At 35.9% G+C, this 21,072-nt stretch overlaps 1 protein-coding gene across 2 annotated transcripts; it reads right to left on the bottom strand.

Moving 5' to 3' along the window:
• Nucleotides 1-742: 742 nt before the first annotated feature.
• ccn5 (cellular communication network factor 5) lies at nt 743-7,351 on the bottom strand. 2 transcript variants are annotated; one of them, XM_046869260.1, is made up of 5 exons: nt 7,249-7,351; nt 6,432-6,648; nt 5,079-5,327; nt 2,416-2,636; nt 743-2,337 (listed from the first exon to the last, which is right to left on the bottom strand). In XM_046869260.1, the coding sequence occupies exons 1-5, from the start codon at nt 7,306-7,308 to the stop codon at nt 2,056-2,058; spliced, it is 1,029 nt and encodes a 342-aa protein (XP_046725216.1). In that variant the 5' UTR covers nt 7,309-7,351; the 3' UTR covers nt 743-2,055. The 2 variants fall into 2 exon arrangements, with proteins under 2 accessions (XP_046725216.1, XP_046725217.1); XM_046869261.1 differs by having other exon boundaries at nt 743-2,334.
• Between the last annotated feature and the right edge of the window lie 13,721 nt (nt 7,352-21,072).

Here is a 21,072-nt window from a genome sequence, read left to right as displayed (position 1 = left end):
TCACATTCCGGAAATCTAGCAGAAAGCCTTCCTCAGTCTGGAAGTATTTATTTAAAAATCATCTAACTGTTACGTTTAGATGTCCATAAACATTTTGCCATATAGAGTATTTCAGCGAAGTATTGAATTTGGACAAGGCAGTGGCAAAATTAATTTGAAAATCTGTTGATGACTCACCTGAAAATCTAAACAATTATCCTTTATCAATATCATTATCAATAACTTTGATTGATTTGGGAAACTCCCTTCATCCTTCAGCCTTGGATTACAGACAGGATGTATTTTGATCTTAAAAATAGAAAAATGCTGTTTTGTTTGAACAGATTTTTTTCGAACCACAAAAATATTTTAAGCAACAGGCTGCCATAGAGAAAAGAACAGCAGTGAGTCACTTCCTCTAATATCATTGAAAGTTTGTTATACATTCATAAGCCCTTTGAATCTGAAATGACTGTGATTAGCATTGCAAAAATGCTTTTGAAAACTTTCCCCAGAGAATCACAAAATTCACTAGTGCATCTTTATGACTGTTACTGGAACATTTTGTAAACTTACCATTTAGCAATGGTTAACATATTTTAGCATCCAGCAATATTTATCTTTTTTAGGTAGAATTTTAACTATCTGAAAATTTCAGTCTTGTTTTTATTCTCTTCTGTTACAGTCATAATTTGCAAGCAGTTCAGCATCAAGCTCAAAGCACAACCTCAGGAAAAGAGAAAATAAAAGAAGCTTGTTTAAAGTAGTAGTTTATGGACATGTAGTTTAATAATGTTGTGAAGACACATAAATTATAAACCGATATATATAATGTAATAAGTGCATTTACAAATATGTACAGGAAATAACATAAGCAAAAGGAATGGGTTTTAAAAAACAACAGTTAAGGTTTCTTTAAAAATTGGTTATACAATACTTCATCTAAGCCCTGTGTGTCGGACTGAACATAAATATCTCTGAGCCAGGTTTTATATCTTCATTGGCTTAGTATTGTGAAGGTACAGGAAACCATCTAAAGATAACTTTTCTATACGGATAAGTAATGTACTGTTAATATTTCACAGAAGAAAAGTATCTTTGTGCAATCAAATAAGAAAGACGATTCTGGTGTCTGGATGATATGAAATATCAAAATATCAAATATATTTGAAATGACATTCTACACTGCCATTACCTCTTCAGTCAATCTTAGAGAAAGTAAATGTACAAGCTTTAATCATTAAATTACACAGGAAGCTGTAAGCGCTTAAGACAAGTAGCTGCCTTCATATAAACCTTAGGAAAGTTTGTAATATCTGTAAAGCCAAACCTCTCAAAACCACATAAAAATTCTATATACACAGGGTATAAGTGAAGAATCAGGCCAGCTTACTACCTCCTTGAACAAGGCAACAATGTAAAAGTGTATATGATTGCAAACTCTTTATACAAAATGGCATCATTACAGGGTTGGATCAGCAGTAGGGTCTTAAAGGCGCCCAGGTGGTTTGCCAAATAACTTTAAACTGCATAGATTCTAAGTATATATTTTAAGTTGATTAGGCTTTTTACACTAACACAGCAGTGAGTTAACAGAACCCAAGCTGATGAGTATAAGTCACAAAATATAAAAAGAATTCTGAAATATTAATGGTGTGTCAGGCTGAATTTGTACCAGTTGAATAGCCAGGACGGTCCTAACTGTAGAGAGAAGTAGATGGAAAAAAACACACCGAGTGTGTTCCTGAAAAGAAGAAAGAAGCCAAAGAATGTTCATTTTGCTTAATGGGTTGAAATGAAAAACTAAATTCAAACTGGCCAAAAAAAAGGACCCAACATGCTTTGCCATTGAGTTGGAGCTTGTTAAAGACCTGGTGGGGTTTGGTGAAAGTGTTTGCAAGGTGAAAAGCAAGAAAGAAGCTTATGTTCTGCATAGCACCTGCCCAGTGGCCCAGGATTTACTAATTTGTCTCTGGAAATTAAAAGAAAGAAATGTATAATACTGTGGTATTTGCAAAGTGCTATTCTTCATAGGCTTTAGACAGGCGTTTTGTGTGTCTCAGTGCATTAGAGTCTCTATCCTAGTAAAGCAAGCAACCTGTGGGTTCCACTAGATGTATGTGGGCAGCTGTAATGGCAAGCACAAGACTTGATCATCATGACAGCTTGGTGAAGCAGGCGGCCCCCTGGACAGCGGAAGGTGACCTGGGCAGTGCGGGTCCGATAAGGCGTGCAACATCGGCCGTCAGTGCAGTGCCCGCAGTAACGAGGACGGTAATATTGCATGCTGTAGCAGCCTTCGTGGAACAGCCGCGTGGGAACATTCCACCTGTAGCTCGATTGACATCTTCTAGGCTGCTAATAAAAAAAAAAATCATCAACCTGCAAATATTTCGAGTGTTTGTTAGCACTGATGTTAAATAGATTATAGCTCACCATTTGTGTTTGAGGTGGCAAATGCAGGCATGGTCTGATTGTACACAGTCTGATCTGCCGCTCAAATCTGCAGGCTCTATTCCGGTTGCTCACTCGTGTGGAGATCCCTGGGCCACAGGTATGTGAACAGGCGCTCCATTCGGTGCTCTGATAGGTACAGTTTATTCTAGGGCTCCTTTGGTAACCAGAAAATGCAGGCAACACTTGGGCCTCACTGTAAGCTGTAACCATAATACATTCAATACATAATTAATCAGAGTTTATCATCTACTAACAAAAAACTGAATTGTGGCCCAGAGAATAAATCACTAATTTGACATGATCAACAACATGACATTTTATGTTTTAAGACAGTCACTGTTTAAGTGAACAAAAAAACATTGTTGCCCAATGTGTGTCACCTTAGACTGACTGTTTACACAGTAAATAACTCTGAATGTCTACTTTTGCCTGTGAAGGCTGCATTTGTTGTTAAAAAAAACAACATTAATTCATTTTGAAGCTGAGAAAAAAGGGAACATTGATCAAAGCCATCGCACAAGCATTGAGCGCAGCCAAAACAACAATTTGGCATCTTCAGGAAAAGAAAGAAACTACTGGTACACTAACAACCAGACATTAAAACAGGTCAGCCAAGGAAAACAACAATGGTTGATGATAGAAACTTTGTGAGAGCTGTGAAGACCCCAAAATCAACAGGCAGTGACATTAACAAAAGCCTTCTAAGGGCAGGGGTGAAAATATCACAGTCCAAAGAGGAGAAGACAATGAAAAGAAGCCAAGATTAACTTCTACCAAGGTGATGGAAAGGCCAAATGTGGGAAGTGTGGAGATAGTATAAGTGGAGTTAGAATCGTGGCTTGGAATTGCATGGCAGCTTTTGGAATTAGATCACAAACCTTTAGTGATATATTGACTCATGATGGTAGTAGCAATGCAGTAAGACGTCTATGCAAACAGTCTGTCTACCAAATATACAAAGAAACCCCTCTACATAAAGAACAACTCAAAGAAGCTGGCAGGAAATGTTGCAATAAAGAAGAACGCAACTGAAAGTCATTGGGCTGCCAGTTTGATAAAAATTCTGCATGCAAAAATTTAAATATTAAGTGTCATTTAGTTTAAGTCTATCAGTTTCTGTACTTTTGAATACATAAAATCGGCTGGTCTGCCACCAGTGGTGCCATGTTCTAAGATGTTTAACACATTGAGAAAGAAATTTTAATCTAATGTCTCCATTGTTGGATCACAAACCAAAATAACTTAATTGGGTAGCTAAAACAAAAGAATTGGCCAATCGAATACTTTTGGAGGGTACTGTAAATAAATAATGAAAATAAAAGATGTAGTCCGCAGCCTAAAATATACTCAGGAATGTGTTGATGTATTCAAAAGCAAAGAGTAAATTTAACTTCTGAAATGAAATGAGAATAATGTTTTCCTGTAAAAAAAAAAAAAAGTTTATTTTTTACATTATTTAAGAAAAGCTCAAATTAGATTGAACATTTGGTCAAAATTGGACAGTAAACTTAACCCATTCTTTTGTTGTAGTTTTTGCCAGAGTTAATGATTTGCATAAAGGCTAAAACATAATGTAAAAATACAAATGGATAGGGTTTTGATGTAATTCTGCATGAATACGTCCTTTCAAAACATTCATGTGTAGTGTAAAACTTCCAGAATAATGCTGGGCTGATAACTGGGATCAAAAAAGGGAGAATGGAAGGTTTATTAACCCAATCTTCCCTGCATTGCATGCAATAAAACTGTAAAATGTGCCATTGCTCTTGTCCTGACTTTGTGACACTGCTGAAATTTCCAGATGGCCCTATAATGACCAGAGTCCTGCCCGCCCCCTAATGTCCTCTCTACGGCTGGCCCGTTTTCGACATTAATTGGTGGCTTGCATAAACACAAGTATGAATCATGGAAAGTTTCTGGAAGCATTTGCTATTTGGGCGGTTCAGCTCCATCTTGGCAAAACATTTTCAACGAAAACCCTCAGATCCCACAATAAAGAAGCTCAGACTGGAATGTGTCTAACCGTTTTAACCACAGATAAACCATGCAATTGTGGTTTGTGAACCAACTGGGATAAACGAACAACATTTTATGATTTATGAAAAAAAATAAAACACCACAGAGTAAGTGTTTTGTCTCTTTGACATAAAAAAAAGGTGAAAAATAGTAAAATATGCAGCTTTAGTTCAGTGGAAGTATCTAAAACAATATATTATCAATTATCAATAATTGTATAAATTTTTTTACCAGTAAAATAAATTCTCTATTCTGATTGGTCAAAATCGGGCTGATTAATTACTTGATACAGCAAGCTGCAAATACTAATACTAATTGTTTAAGTACTATAGAAAATAGAAACTAATACTATGGTTTCTATGGTAGCTTGTACAGAAAATATTTTAATGAATAATTCACATAAACCAATTGAAAAATCCTGTAATTTTTCTCAAAAACTTTTTTAGTAACATGAAAAGCTGCCTTTTTTGTCTCAGTAATAACTAATTTATTTGTTTATTTATTTACTTATTAAATTCAATTCTGTTGCAGGATCTATCGATTCTAGTGGCTAACCCATAGCACAATATTCATCTTTATACATGATCATGGGGAAAGGACAGTAAACTAGCTTGATGTTCCCTCACCTGTTGGAGCATCCTGTAGCACATTGTTGTCCAAGTTCTCACACACCCACTCCTTACAGCACTTTCCTGGCAGCTGGACCCTTTGCGGATATGGGCAGTCTGAGCTGGGTAGACGCACATCCTCAGGGCACAGGGGCACACAGGTCACTCCTCCACCTGCACATTTGCACTGGGTGTGGCAGGATGGCTGGAACACCTCTCCTTCGTGATAAGACACACCATTCAGCTCACAGCCCAGCATGTCTTGACCTGCATATCAAAAACAAGGTGTATTATGATGCAAAATATTGAGCACAAAAACACATAATGAAATGCATCAAGTGGCAAAATTTGCACAGTCAAGCACCACTTAAATTTTTTTCAGGAAATTAAAAATTCATCTTATTTTGTAAAATGCATATAAAAATTGACTTAATACAATTCCCATTCTTAAATCTGATTGATCCAAAGGTGTGATTGAATTTCTGTAATAGCATTTAATTTCCATAGAATCTTTTTACACTCCACATAAATTGTTGCAATTGATGATGTTATTAATTGATAATGATGATTTTTTTTTGTGAGGAGACATTATTATTTTAGATTTTATACCATTTTATTATTATTTTTGGAAGGAGTCTCCAGTCAAAGGAAAAGCTGTTCTTGTAAGTATACAGGTATAGGAATCATGGAAAAATTTCAGGAGGTTTTTTTAAATTGTATTTAATAACATTATGTAAATGGTTATATGAATTGCCTTTCTGTAACTGGAAATGGGAAAAAGTATAATGCTTGCTTCTCATTATAAATAGATGGTGAGCATTGACAAATTGATTAAACAGGAATTAAACACACCCATTTTTCTATAACATCATATATTCATAAAAATCACAGACTGTATTAAGTCAAAGTCTACTTGAATTTAGAATTTATTAAATGATTTTTAAAGAATATACCAGGCATAAAAACTAGAGAGGTTTTTTGGTAAGCTGCAATTAATAAATATGATCTAATTTAATTAATGGTTCATAACCTCACTTATTTTAGCAAAATAATACAGTATAATACAATACTGCTGCTGTGGTGATATAATATATATACTTTTTTATAACCTGAATGTATTTTTTTTTTATTATATTTTTATTGCAATGTTGGATTGTATGATTATTCAGCTCATGCAGTTTTACCCTCAGTCTCAACAGTGTTTAGGAAGTAAAAGTGAGAATGTTGTTGCCAGTGCAGGTAAATCCTCACACAGTAGCCCTGTTTGTCCTCCTCCTTGTAACTATGCTCACTAATTCTGTTTACAAGTCCTGCTTTGGATGGACACTGAGACATGCTGTTCAGCACAAGGCAGGAAATCTCACTACTCACTGACACACTCGCCCGGATCTCCAGGGAAGCTGGCGCTGTAATCACATTCCAGGCCACGCTTCTTGTCACACACAAGTATGTCTGTGCAGGCTTCGCCCTTCTGCTGAGCACACACTTGGCAGCATCCACATCCATCCAGGACAAGAGCGACGCCATCAGGGCAGGCTGGAACAGAGCTGGGACACTTGCAAGGCTTGACACATTGTTGACAACATACCTGAAGCAGAAGAGAGGAAGTGGTTTGCTCTAAAAACTCAAGCAGTGTATAAAGGTCATACACAGACACAGCTTAAACAAGGTCTGTTATCTGTAAGTCAAGAGGCATGAACTTCAGAAATGCCCAAAAAGATGTTTATTACTTAAGTGTCAACCATCTGAGCTCAGTTCATCAAAAATAAACAACAACAAAAAAATTGAGAGAAACAATTAGGATGAAAAGGCAAAAAAATCTAAAAAAAAAGAAAAAAATCCAGTTTCCATCACAAGCAATACAAATATTTCATCAATTAGAAATAATAAAAAATTGGAAATAGATCCCACTAGATCTGGTGTCTAGGATTAAAGTTTAAAAGATTTACCATTTGCACTATTCTAAAAGCACACATTAAGCACTAAGCAGAATTTTTAACAACACAATTATTTATGGATAAAACAGATATCTAATTGATAAAACATAAAAGAAAGATATTTTTTTTATCATACTTCCACTGTTTAATCCCAAATGAACTGGCAAAAAATGAACCAAGCAGCATGAATGAATTACCTCAACACCTCAGACCTCCCAGATAGTGTATCAGGTGGAGAGAAAGCTTCTCACCTGGGAGCACAGGTACAACAGTGCCAGCAGAGTGTATGTGTTTTGCACTTTTTTGTCCATCCCACTGTCCCAAACGCAGTATGCTGTGCTACTAGTGCTGCTGTTTGCTCACTGGATGTCTCTGCGAACACTCACTTTTATAATGTCCACCCCCTTTCTCTGATGTCACGGCCTGTCTGTGGTGTAAACAGTGGCTGGCCAGTAATCAGAAAATGTTTCAAATTCCACATCCCTGCTGGCCAGGTCTGCTCTCCACTGCTCTCCTCCTCACAGCTACACTTAAACACCCACCAAAAAAATTGTGAAGCAAAAGCAGAGCGCAGCAACACGATTTGTCCTTGGCTGCCATACCACGTTCCTGCTAAATTAGTCTGATAAGATGGTGAGGCTTCAAAGAATCGGTCTAACGTTTGGCACTTAGCAAATGCTTCTGATTAGGCCAGGAGCATTTCCTAAGTGCTCTGGAATGTGAGTTTAAGCCAGTGTTATGCTAACAACTAACATATTTCAATCAAAAGAGCAACATTTATAAGGAGTGAAAGTGAAGACAAAGGACAACAGATGTGCACAACCAGACGAACTGTAATTTATTTCAAATGATTTCCCATCATACCGAACATGATATTTCTGCTTTACAAGAAATTCAAAACAGTTACTGTAATGTTTGAGCTGGTAAAACAAGGCGGAATGACTCAGTAGGGAACATTTATGCATTTTGGAATAGTTTCTTTTTAATGTTAGCAAGGAGGCACATTTTCCATAAGTATGCGAGTCAAATGCCAACCCTTCGATTTCCTCCCCTTCTAGAATTCTTCACACATTTTGCTCAAATTGAGTGCCCAGGCAAACAACTATCTAAAAATTTATGTTGACTGGCACAAAACACTGCTCTAAATATAGACATAGACGGCAGAAATTCACCTTACATTAATCCAGATGGGATGCATGTGGACTGCCAGTTACAGCAAAAGTCAAGAACGTGGTCTAGTCCCAAAACTTTGGTCTTCTCAGTTCTCAGGTTTATTTTGCTGTACTTTCCAAAACTCACAAGTTTGGAATGTACCAGAATAGTGGAGAGTTACTGTGAGGGGCAGTCTTGGCATTAAGACATCTTAATTCAAAAAGCAGACCATTCCTTGGGAAGCATTTTGTCCTTTTATGTTATGGAACTTTTGACTCACCGTTTAGACAGAAAAAACATACAAAGCTGAAAGACAAAGAAGTTCAAATATTATTTGTCCTATGGATTTCAACCATAGACACATTAAAACCAGAATAGACTGTGAAACATATGTTGGACCATATGTTTATACCAATGAAGTAATTTGGTATAAATGAAAAAAACACTGATCATATATGTTTTGTCATATGAACCCAGCGGAAATCCACACTGTGGTTACACACTCTCAGAAAACTTATCCTCTTGGTAATGTGTTGATGACATCAAACATGCAGGATTTGTGCTTTTAATGTCTAATCCAAAGACTATTTAAAGGCCATGAACTTTCCTACGTAGAACTTACAAGCCACAAAACATGCAACCTAGCTTGTGGAAAAGAAAAGGACAATTTGGTTTGTTTCTGGAAGTTTATTGTCCAAGTTCAAGTCCAGGACCAGCCAGATGATTATTAAATAGGGTAATGGCTAAGTCAAGATAAAATCCAAAAGAAAATGTGAAGAAAAAGTAAAGACTGGGAAACATGAAATGTTTTTTAGGCCAAGTCTTGACCTTAACTCATTAGCTTCATTCATGCTTTCCATTAATGATTAGGCTATGTGTTTGAGAAGAACATTTACAGCATAGGGCAAAAATCCTTATCCAGTGCAAGTAGTAGAGAATTAAGGGCCTTGCTTAAGAGCCCAGCAGTGGCAGCTTGGTGGTGTTGGAATTTAAAACCATAACCTCCCAATCGAAAGTCCAATGTTTTATACACTGAGCTACACAAAAGTCCATTATCAAAAAAGACAGCACAAATAGTTTTTAGCACTACTTTTAACCAGAATACTAATACTAAGACAAGTCCAAGTCAATCCAGAAAACCTCTCAAGATCAGATTTAAACCCAAGATCAGACTCAAGACTAAACTGGCGTACCTCAAATGAACAAGTTACAAGGAAAGTAAAATATGCCCAGACAGTCACTTATATCACTCTGTAGATTAAGAGTTATTAGAATAAAACAGTGATTCATTATAGTATCAGACAGTAACCTGGTTGTGATTAGAAACACTACTAGAATAAAACATTGCCTGAAGTAATGAATGAAAACCTGTGCTACCTGTGCTACAATCACAAGCAAAGAACAATGAGTTGTTATATACTAATGAACCCACCACATGTAATTTTCACATTGTTAAGACATATCAACAATACAGTGAGGAATTCTTGATCTAGATTTGCTGTAACATTCTTTATACAAAGAATGGTACAAAGTACAGTATTGTGTTGTAAGGATGTGTGCATACATGCTTTGAGTCTCATACAAAAAAATATCATGCCTTTGTATATTTTTTTTTTTACATTTTCTCAGTCTTTTTCATCAATTTTACACCCAACCCTCAGTTCCCACAACCTCTGATTAAGAGGACCACTTTGATTAATCGGTCTGTAAGACCAGACAAAATACAAGTCAGTCCTTTCTAGACACTAGCTTATTCACTCCTAAAGTATTATAAACAAGACTCTCAATTTGCGTGTGAAAACAGAAGAATGTGATTATCCTCATATTTGCAACACTTTTGTACCAAAGTTAATAAGGAGAGTTAAATTAAAAACAGATCCCTGTCCGTTATTTTTAATATAAATCTGAAGTGACAGCTTGAAGTCACAAGAAGTTCTTAGGTTACATATGAAAGCTTCAGCAGTAAGGTAATGTCAGTTAACTTACATATTTGCTGTGCAAATTTAAGCGAATATTGAATCTTGGATGCATCCCTGAAAGTGTTGCGTGAGGATCACTTTTAAAGTTTTCACATTCTGAAGGTTCACACTGTGCCTCTTTGTGCTTCCGTTGGCGAAAACTCTAAGTTAATTGTGGTGGCAGGGTACACTGGACAACTTCCTTGATTTGCCTCTTAATGTGGCTCACGATTCTTCGTTTTTCCCCTGGTGTTCTCCCCTTGAAATTCCCTTCTTCATTTTCCTATTTAAAGACAAATTTCTGATGTTTTTCCCCCAAAAGTCTGCATGAAGCTAAATAACATGACCTGATTAATAGAGGAAACCCACTTACATGCATTGTCATGCTCAATCTTCCAAAATCGTCTCTATATTTTATCAACCAACATCTGTAAAGCCCAAAATATTTGCTTTTGGAAAACTTTCCCTTTCATTGACGTCTGAAGGATGGAAAGTACCTGGGAAGGCTGCATGGCAATGCTCATATTACTGAAGTTGGATAATAAAGTAAAGTAAGCAAAGGAAGTATCTTACATATGATTTGTATGCCTTTGTTTTGTTGAATGGCAATCAGTGCTGCATTACATGATTAAGCAGATGCATTAGCTACAACTAAACATGAAAAGACTTCTAGGTGATTTCCAGCGTCTTTTTTTTCGTAAGCAAGAATTCTTTTAAAAACGCATTTAATCCCAGCTGTATCCCAGATGTGCACAGCTATGTGGACACTCCATTTTCCAATATAGTGAGATACTTGCCAAACTTTCGTCGACAACCTGTAGTGCAGACAGGAAACAGTACTGGGATTCCTCACATTCTATTAAGAGGTGTGAAAAGGCCGCAGACGCATCACAGGAAAGCCCTAGATGTGTGATTAGGACTAGTGTCTCGGGTAAGGGTCAGGTGATGACGCAGACATGCAAATGTACCTGCTCTCTGCAGGATGGCATGCACACCCAGACGCCTATCTGCATTGACAGCTTTATAGATGTGGCATCACTGCAACCAGGAAATATGGGTGTGAAAATAGGGTGTAACAATTTCCATACAAACTGTGATGTCCTCATGCCAGCCATATAGGGTGATTTCTTCTTTATTCCCTTTTTATATGATTGTTTTAGTCTGTTCATGCATTGCTAGGGTTGTGTCCATTGGATCTACAATATACATGTGGACGCCAAATTCCAACGTAGACAAGGACCGAAAAACCAGTCTGGCCGTAAATCGAGTGTATGATCATGAGTATGATGCGTTCCAACGCAGACATAAAGAGGCACTGTGAACAAATAAAAAATTTTTTTTACATAGTACAAATAAAGTAAATAAAAATAAGCGATAAATAAGAAGTAAATTAGATTACAGAAGTATTTACTCACCATCACTCCACCAAAAGTCGAGTGGTCATAGGTCTGCGTCTGACTGTATATGAGGGTCAGATCAATGACATAAAGTAACAACTGGAAAAATTTCATTTGCTGGAGAAAACCTTTTTACGTGCCAAAACATTTAAAAAAATTGGGATTACATTGGCTGATGATGTTCCTTTGTGACACCTATATATATATATATATATATATATATATATATATATACTGATGAAAAAATCCACTCCATTACCAATGAACTAATCCTTTTCTTTAGCCAGTAAGTAATGACCAATAACCACGTTTGTTAAATGACTAGTTATGGACTTGTATGCTATTGCAAACTATTTATAAGGCTATTCTTTTATTTTTGTTTATAACACCTTTACACTTGTTTGTCATAATGATTAACTTGTTAGCTAGGAATCAAAGTACTAGTAGCTTGTATAGGTCAAAATGCACACTTTATAAATTCCCAGTACACTGTGTGAATGTGTAGCTGTGTTCTAAAGTAAAGATTTGCTGTTTTTTTTTAATAAGAAACAAATGCTGTAAATGCAATAATAAAAGAGACATTAAAGACTGCATTGAAGAATTTAGTCTTTATTGTTTAATAGTTCTACAAGGAAACAGACATCTTGAATAATCACAGTTCATTTGCAAACAATTTGAATATTATGTTTTATGTGTAACAAATGTAAACATTAAGTAAAAGTTAAAGTACTCCTTCAGGTCATTTTAACAACAATGTACATAAACAGGGAACACGTTTTATATTTATTTCATACTTGTAAGCTCACACAGTAAATTAGTACCTTTTATTCCTAGCTAATAAGGTCATCATTATAAGAGAAACAAAGGGATATAAGACAAAAATAAGAGAATAACCAATAATGGCCTTTTAAATAGTTTCCAAACATCCATAACTAGTCATTAACAAAAATTTATTAATTCAATTCAATTCGAAAACTTTTTATTTGTATAGCGCTTTTAACAATGAACATTTTCTCAAAGCAAATTTAAACAGATAATGTGGTGATAAAGAATGAATCAGATGTTCTTTATAAGTGTAAGCTTGTCATTACATACTCAGATGAATCGAAATTTTAATTTCTTTTGGAAACCATGAACACCATGTTTTCCAGACTAATGAGGATAGGGACCATCTGGCAAGCTGCATCTTTAAAGGGGGAAGATTCTCAGCTTAAACATTTGATCTGTTTTTTGTTTTTGTTTTGTCCTGGAAGTTCATTTTTATTATTAAGTAAAAAAAAAAAGTGTTTTTAGGGCATTATGTGGTCAGAAATTGTAGTTATTCTAAAGGCAGGGCGTTTGTTAAGGATTGGTAAATTAAAGATTTTGTTAGATCAATAGACATTATAGAGACTTGATAAATAAATGTAAACATATTTATATTGTATTTATAACCATAAAAATTGATTGGGAAAATTGAATAACCTCTATAAAAAAAAAACATAACTTTTTTTTTTTTACTGCTTTTTGGATTCATTTTGGCCACTTGGCAAATAGTTTTTATTTCTCCATGTTTAAGAGAATACCTCTGAAGCTTTGAATTGTCAAAAATCCTCCATAAAGGTTCATAGAGATCCAAGGCAGGAGATTGGCTAGGTCATGCAAGGCCATCTTGAGTTATTTTGGCTGTATGTTTGGGCTCGTTGTCCTTTTAAAAAAAAGCCCAGCTTCCCTCCAGATTGCATTTCTTGGCTGAGAAGATTCTATTTTCCTTTAATATGACCCAGTATGTTTTCATTCATGTTTCCTTTAATGATGTGTAACTCCCCTGTACTCTTTGCAGAGAAGCAGCCCTATACTACTACTGCTCTACTGCAACATTCTTGTCTTCTTTCCAAAACAGTCTCCAGAATATGGTGCACTTGGAGTTCTCACTAACACTAACGTTTCTGCACACACTTCCACCACTCTCTTTAGGTTTCACTGGTCCATCTCCTACCATATTCAATACAAAACCCATCTTCTCACCCATAAAGGCTTACATGGCTATATCTCAGGGTATCTGACTGAACTGGAAAATACAACTCAAAACCTTTTCATTTCTCTTCACTGCTATCATTGCAACCTTTTTTTGTAACTGAGTATCTCCAACACCTTTCACCATCTCATGCGTCACCTTAATCTTAATGAAGGTGTTTTATACTTGTCACGTACTTTACAGCACAGTGAAATTCTTTCTTCGCATATCGCAGCAATGTTAGGATGCTGGGTTCAGAGCTCAGGGTCAGTCATGATTCAGCACCCCTGGATCTCAGAAGGTTAAGGGCCCCATGAATGGCTGCCGGGACTTGGGACCGAGACTTGAACTCCTGACCTTCTGATCTGTAATCCAGAGCCTTAACCACTGACCGTCGTCAAAAGCATTTCACTGCATGTCGTACCCTGTATGTATGTGTTTGTGACAAATAAAATTTGATTTGATTTGATTTGATCTAACACCTCCTGAGCTATCTTCTGATTCTTTCCATTTGGTGCATATGTTACTTAAGAATTGTTATCTATTTAATTTCCTGTATCTTCTGACTTTATATAAGTGAGATTGGATAAGAGAATAGCACCCGATAAAAAAACGTACTCCTTTCTCTTTCTTTTTCTTTTTTCCCCCTATCTTTCCTCTATTTCTTGATCTTATTTTCTGCAGTGTTGTGCTTCTTTTTTTAGCAGATGGCAGATTTGAATGGTGTATAGTAACAGAGACTGTGTAGTTCACACAAATGACACACAACTGTGTTAAAATGAACATCGTGGATCACATCATCAAGTTCGCTGACATAACACTGGTGGGTCTTATCGGAAAGAATGACAAGTCAGCATGCTGGCAGAAAGTGCAGAAATTATTAGACCGGTGTAGAAACTGGTGGTGGTTTCTCTCTTCCTTCCATTGCAGACATTTACACAACACAGTGCATATGCAAAGTAACCAGCATTGTGGTAATCCACACACACACACCCGTTAGTACAGAAGCATCCGGGTTCTCACAGCCAGATTGTGTAGCAATGTGTTTTACCACAAGACATAAGATTCCACAATAAAAGACCAGACACAAACAGATGCTAAACAGTGTTATCTTGTTTTTGTAGCACATTGGTTCGGGAGGTATGTTGTTTCTTTTCACTAAATCCACTTGACCTGAGATGATTGCAGTGCAGATAACTTCTTATTGTTCTTTTCTGTCCTGCTGCTTTCAGGTAATCCTGCAACTAATAACTGCCTTCTTCTTTTTTACCTTATTTATCATTAGTCTGTGAGTGCATTGTGTAACCCTGAATTAGACAATTAGTTGTGATTCCATTACTTTCCATCTGCACATTATAGAATCAGTTTTAATGACAGAGATGTTTTAAGTTCACAGTGGTTGTTTCATAATATTGTCTTTTGTAAACAAAAAAAAACTTTAGAAAGCTCCTACATTTTAAGCAAGATTACTGCTTGTTTTGTGAAATCTACCATTCAGTGGAAACATCTTTAATGACCAGGTGCAATTGTTTTGCAGCATTTTTATCCAGAACTTGGTGGTTTTCCATATACTTTATGTTGTGCTGTGTTAAGTACAGTGTACAGTTTTGTTTTATTAATTTTGACTATATACTCTTTTGTAAAAATACATTATATTTGTAACGGATCGCCACAGCGGACCATCCGCATGTTTGATTTGGCACGTTTTTACGCTGGATGCCCTTCCTAACACATCCCTCCCCATTTATCCGGGCTTGGGACCTGCACTAAGGCTTGTGCAACCCTAATGGCTGGGGTTGGTTCCCTGACCGGGGATCGAACCCAGGCCGCAGCGGTGAGAGCGCCGTAGCCTAACCACTAGACCACCAGGGAAAATATGTTTGTAATGGATATATGAACTGCAAATAAACTATATGAAAAAAAATATTGGGACACCTGACCTTACCTGCTATATGCAGTTCTCTCCAAACTGTTACCACAAAGTTGGAGGCAGATGATTGTATAGGATGTTTTTGGATGCGGTATATTAAAATGTTGTGCTCACTTGAACCTGAACCTGAACATCTTTGGGATGAATTGGTCAGTAAAAAATCAGTACTTGACTTTACTAACACCCTTGTGGCTGATGAGCACAAAGGTCCAGAATCACACTCCAAAGAGTGGAGGGAATTATAATAGTAGAATGTGGATGCTCAAAACCACATACCATCATTATGACCTGGTGCCTCAAACTTTTGGAAATATAGCATATATTAAATAACAAAATAGTGTCAAAATACTTACACCACCTCACTTTAATTACAAGATGGATTGCAAGAAAAGATTCTTATGAATGCAATCATATTCCTGAAGATCATTTGAAGTATAACCTGAAAAGAAACTACACATAGCTGTGATTGTCTTTAAATGCCCAACCTATCAGGTACTTCTTGCCTGATAGTAATAAGTATTTGGGACTGTGAGTTAGTCATAAGAAAGGATGGAAATGTCCAACTTAAAGTCAGTGGGTTATGTCCACCTCCTACTCATTGTACGCATCTACTTTTTTATTTGTGGATACATGACTAAAATGAGAGTATGATGTTCCATTCTAGATTGTTGTTGCTGTGTGACTCATTAGTTCAGTGTGGGTTTGTAGGAGTAAAAATAGGTTTATGGGAATTTAATTTGAACTCTTTAAAATAGTCTGGCGTCTTTAAAACACACACACACACGCACACACAAACCAAACACAAAACTTTTCTAAACCTTAAAATAAGAAGAGAACAAATAAACAGGGAACAAGAGCTGGATTCAGTGAGCAGTTACTTCCTAACATGTGGCTGAAATGTCAATATTTTGAACAGAGGATGTTCTACTGAGACGCAGAGGTCAGAGGCTTTCTGTCTGAAGCATACCAGATGAATGTGCTAAAAATGATAACAGTTACGAATACACTGGGGATTCATTTTAGTGACATTAGACGTGACATGCAGAATTGCACATGGCTTTTCAGGGGTATTTATTACCATGTTGGATTAGAGTGTGTTTCATTTTCAAGTTTATTTCTATAGAGCTTTTCACAATGGACATTGTCTCAAAGCAGCATCACAGAACTTAAGATTTAAAGTGAATTGTGTGTATTCATCCCTGATGAGCAGCCTGGGGTGACTGTGTCAAGGAAAAACTACCTTGATGTTATGAGGAAGAAACCTTGAGAGGAACCAGACTCAAAAGGGGAACCCATTCTTATTTGGGTGATATCACGAGTGTAATTATAAATCTTAACACAATACAAAACACCGGATATTGAACCCCATGAGGAATGTGTGATTATAAGTAATATCCTTTCTACAGTCTTATACAATCAGTTGACATTGTGGAACCAAGCAGATACTAAGCAACACATAAAATAGCTCAACATTTGAGATCATCATAGATCCAACACCGGCTCCTCAATACCAGAGCCTTTAGAAAAACCTTTATGCACAGGTTCATGGTTCAAGGTTGTGTACAGGTTAAGCTACACTGTACAGGTAACATAACCTAAATCGATAGAATTATATGAAATTTCTTGCAAAGGTTACTGGACATTACTGCAAATTCCCACAAGTATGCACTTAACTGGTCATTGATGAAACACCATTTGATTTGGCAAGCTATTTCAATGTTCCAGTGGAGAGCAAGGGCAACAAGCAAAAGGCTGGAAGACTGTGTTTCAGCAAGGAAAAACCACACACTAAGAGGGGAAAAAAAACACATAAATAAATGTCCGTTGGAAAAACTAATATTTTTACATCTGCTCCAAAGCTTTTAAATCTATGCCCTCACAGAGTTTTGGGGCGGGGGGGGAATGGGGGCACTTTCTCTTCAGCTCCCACATTCCGGACACCTATTAGAGCACATTCGTGACATTTAAAAGGATGTTTTTGTTGGTTGGGAAATGGAAATATTCTCACTGTGTCATTTCCATGCTTAATATAAAGCTCTGCTTTGACCAGTGTTAGGGTGTAGGACGACAGATATAAGTGTTGAAAGCAACAGCTGCTTTGAGATCAAATCTATGATGAAAGCCAGAATGCCTTCTGGTTAATGAGGCACACCTTACTTTGTATATCATGCATTTGTTTTTGTGGAGAAAGAGAAATAATTTTACTAATATACTATTTAGAGGTAGTTTATGGTGCTCTGTTTATAACCACCATGCAAACATTGATATGTCAATCAATGCTATTATCTTTTATCTATGAAATTTTACTGTACACAGTCAAATACAATATTTTGTATATAGTATTTGTCATCAGTTATGACACAGACAAACACAACCACACAGCACACTCATTTTCACTCTTTACATAACCAGTTGATTTACATGCATCTGGTTTGGTGGCCAGAAAGAAACCTAAGGACCCAGAGAAAGCCCACACAGACACTTTGCAGAGAATTTTATTATCTATTACAATAAAGATAAAGTAAAGCCATAATAGCTGGTATTTTTCTGTTGAAGCGCTTGTACTTGTTCTAACTTTTGCTGCAATGCTGTCATCTAGTGGCTACAACTTGAAGTGTCATATTTTATCTTGATGCCCACAAAGATGCCAGTGTGCCAGGTGCTGATCTAACTATGGGCCACTCACTGTGAAATGCTATTATAAGAGTATCATGATGTAAGGGAATTATAAGACACGATGGCAGGCATGAAAATGCTTTGTACTAAAGACCAAATACATAAAAGCCTTCACTAAAACACAAACATTTCTAAGTACCAAGATATTTAACACTAGCTAAAAAAATTGGCATGGAAGATCTTGAGTGACTGCACCCCAGGCCTCCTCACCTCACCTACTTCAGAATCTGACTTTACTAACACCGTTGTGGCTGAATGAATCTCTAAAATGTCCATTTTAAAATCTAGTGGAACATCTTACCTGAAAATTGGATGTTATTATAACAGCTAATGGGACTAAATGTGGAATAGGATGTCAAAAAAAGCACATAGGAATCTAATGATTAGGTGTTCACAAACTTTTCTCTTTTCTTTTCTTTATAGAGTATGCAACAGCCTTCCTTCAGCAGAGTCAAAGGCAGTATGTGATTATACCCACAGGTTAATGTATGCATTTAACATTGAGCATGAATAGTTAAATTAACACCATTCATATGCACTGCCACTTCCACTAATATTTTTGTTTCATAACTGTTGTCTGTGTTTGCACTGCGCTGCCACATGAATTTTATTGTTTCCTGCTTATATCAACAATCTTAACTTCCTCTTGCAAAAACACTGCATCTAGAGAAAAAAAACAAACGCTTGGTTGAGTTCTTCCCCAATTAACAATTTGCTGATTTAACCAACATTCTGCTGATGGCCTTCGTTTAACTGCTTATCAGTCGTGTCAGACTATTTGAACCAGCAAAAATGAGGAACATTGGAAAAACAAACAAAAATAAAAAATAAATAAATTATATATATATATATATATATATATATATATATATATATATATATATATATATATATATATATATTAGGTCTAATTATAAATCACTATCTATATATTTATATCTAATTATATAGATTTCTCTCTCTCTCTCTCTCTCTCTCTCTCTCTCTCTCTCTCTAGTAATCTATATAATTTATATTTTATGGTGTTATAATATATAAGAGATAATGTAGATAGATAGATAGATAGATAGATAGATAGATAGATAGATAGATAGACAGACAGACAGACAGACAGACAGACAGACAGACAGACAGACAGATAGATAGATAGATAGATAGATAGATAGATAGATAGATAGATAGATAGATAGATAGATAGATAGATAGATAGATAGATAGATAGATGGACAAAAATAAACATCAAACAAACAAACAAAGAAAACATCTCCCTGAACCTCCAATGGACTTAAGGTTTTGAAACCATAAGGGTTTTGCTTTAAGGCTTTGAAACGATGCGGCTTAAAGTCTACATTTGCTCTGATATCAGTTATTGGGCTGGTTGTGCTGTTGCAGTGACTCCTCCTGCTCGAGCATATAGAGGTGTTTCCTCCCTGAGCTGTTGTTGTTTCTTAAAAGATCTTAATAAGCTTAAAGTTTAATCTCCTTTCTGGCTAGTTGTTGACTAGACTCCTACTCAAAATTAAGAATATCGTCGCCATATTCCATTCCTGCCATGAACAACTAAAACAACTTGCTTTCAGCAGGTCAACTCAATAGATATCAGCCTCCATGAAGAGGCGTTGCTCATGGGCCACTTGCTCGCCACGTGACCTTCGACAGCATGAGCTATTCAAGACCTAACGGTTCTTTCTGTTCACTGTCAGACAGCATGCAAATGAGTTGCCAGCTCCACAAACAAGCCTCTATCTAGCTACATGATCAGACATCTGACACAACTGTTTCACAAATTCACTGATCTTTAGATCACCACAAATTGCCTTAAATCTTACTGCACACACCAGCAGACAGATCACCAGGTCTTCCCTTACACACTTATCCATTTATTAGTTCTGTAGGTTACACAGGGTCTCATCTACAATTTAAAGAAGATAATTTGTATATAAGATTGGAGAGGGGGTTCAGATGTAACACATTACTATTACTAAATTACTGATACTTATAACTAAAACATGTTATCAGACGATATATATATCATACCAATGTATACATTTGTGTCTTAAAGATTCATAATAGACAAAACACTTTTTGTATTACAATTTAAGAATGTATTAATATATATTAAATCATAAATCAAAGTGTCAGAACTAACTTTATTAGAAATATTGTCTGTGGGAGTTTTTACTTGGGTTTTAAATATAAAATATTATATTTGACTTATATAAATTTAAAATTGAGTTATATACATTTTTAGAAAAGTGTTATGCAGTAAATATCGATATTTGACAGAATTTCCCTGCTCCAATCTTTCAAGCAAGATGTTACAACACCTTAAGATCAAAGTTTTATAAAGATGCTAAAATTTTCTGAATGTTTTGCTACTCCTGATTACGTGTAAGAGACATCAGTGCTAAATAACTAACTATGTAGCTAAATGAACTATAGCTAGCTAGAGAAATCTAGTCTGCTGAAAACCAACAACGTTTGGCTAGTCAGCTAATGTTACATTTCTATATCTGCTGTTGGGACATAGTGTTCACTCAGCATTGCTCACTGAGCTGGTTAGCATAATTGCTTAAAAATGCTCTCCTGTCTGTACTACAGAAATATTCACTAAATATAGAACAAAAATGCACTTGAACACTTGAACAAAGTTGGTATGTAGTGACCATGCCATATATGAGAAGAGGGGAAAACCAACTGACACAGATGTTTAATATTTGATTATTTAAGAACATTTTTTATATAACATGTATAAGTGAATTTAAATTAACCCAATTTGGAAAAACCTTAATGGAGTTGCTTGATGTCCCTTGTTAGAGGTCACTCATATTATTAGCATATGGCTGTATATCTTAAAGCTTGAGTAGCTGTAATAGGTATTGAAATCTATGTAGTATAAATGAGATTGTACTATTTTAAAAGTCAGATTATAGGGTCATGTTTTCGATTTATTTATTTTATTCATC

The sequence above is a fragment of the Silurus meridionalis genome, chromosome 16, assembly GCF_014805685.1.
Source record: "Silurus meridionalis isolate SWU-2019-XX chromosome 16, ASM1480568v1, whole genome shotgun sequence".
Lineage (NCBI taxonomy): Eukaryota > Metazoa > Chordata > Actinopteri > Siluriformes > Siluridae > Silurus > Silurus meridionalis.
Note: the sequence above shows the minus strand (reverse complement) of the source record. Positions and strands in the feature narration are given on the sequence as shown.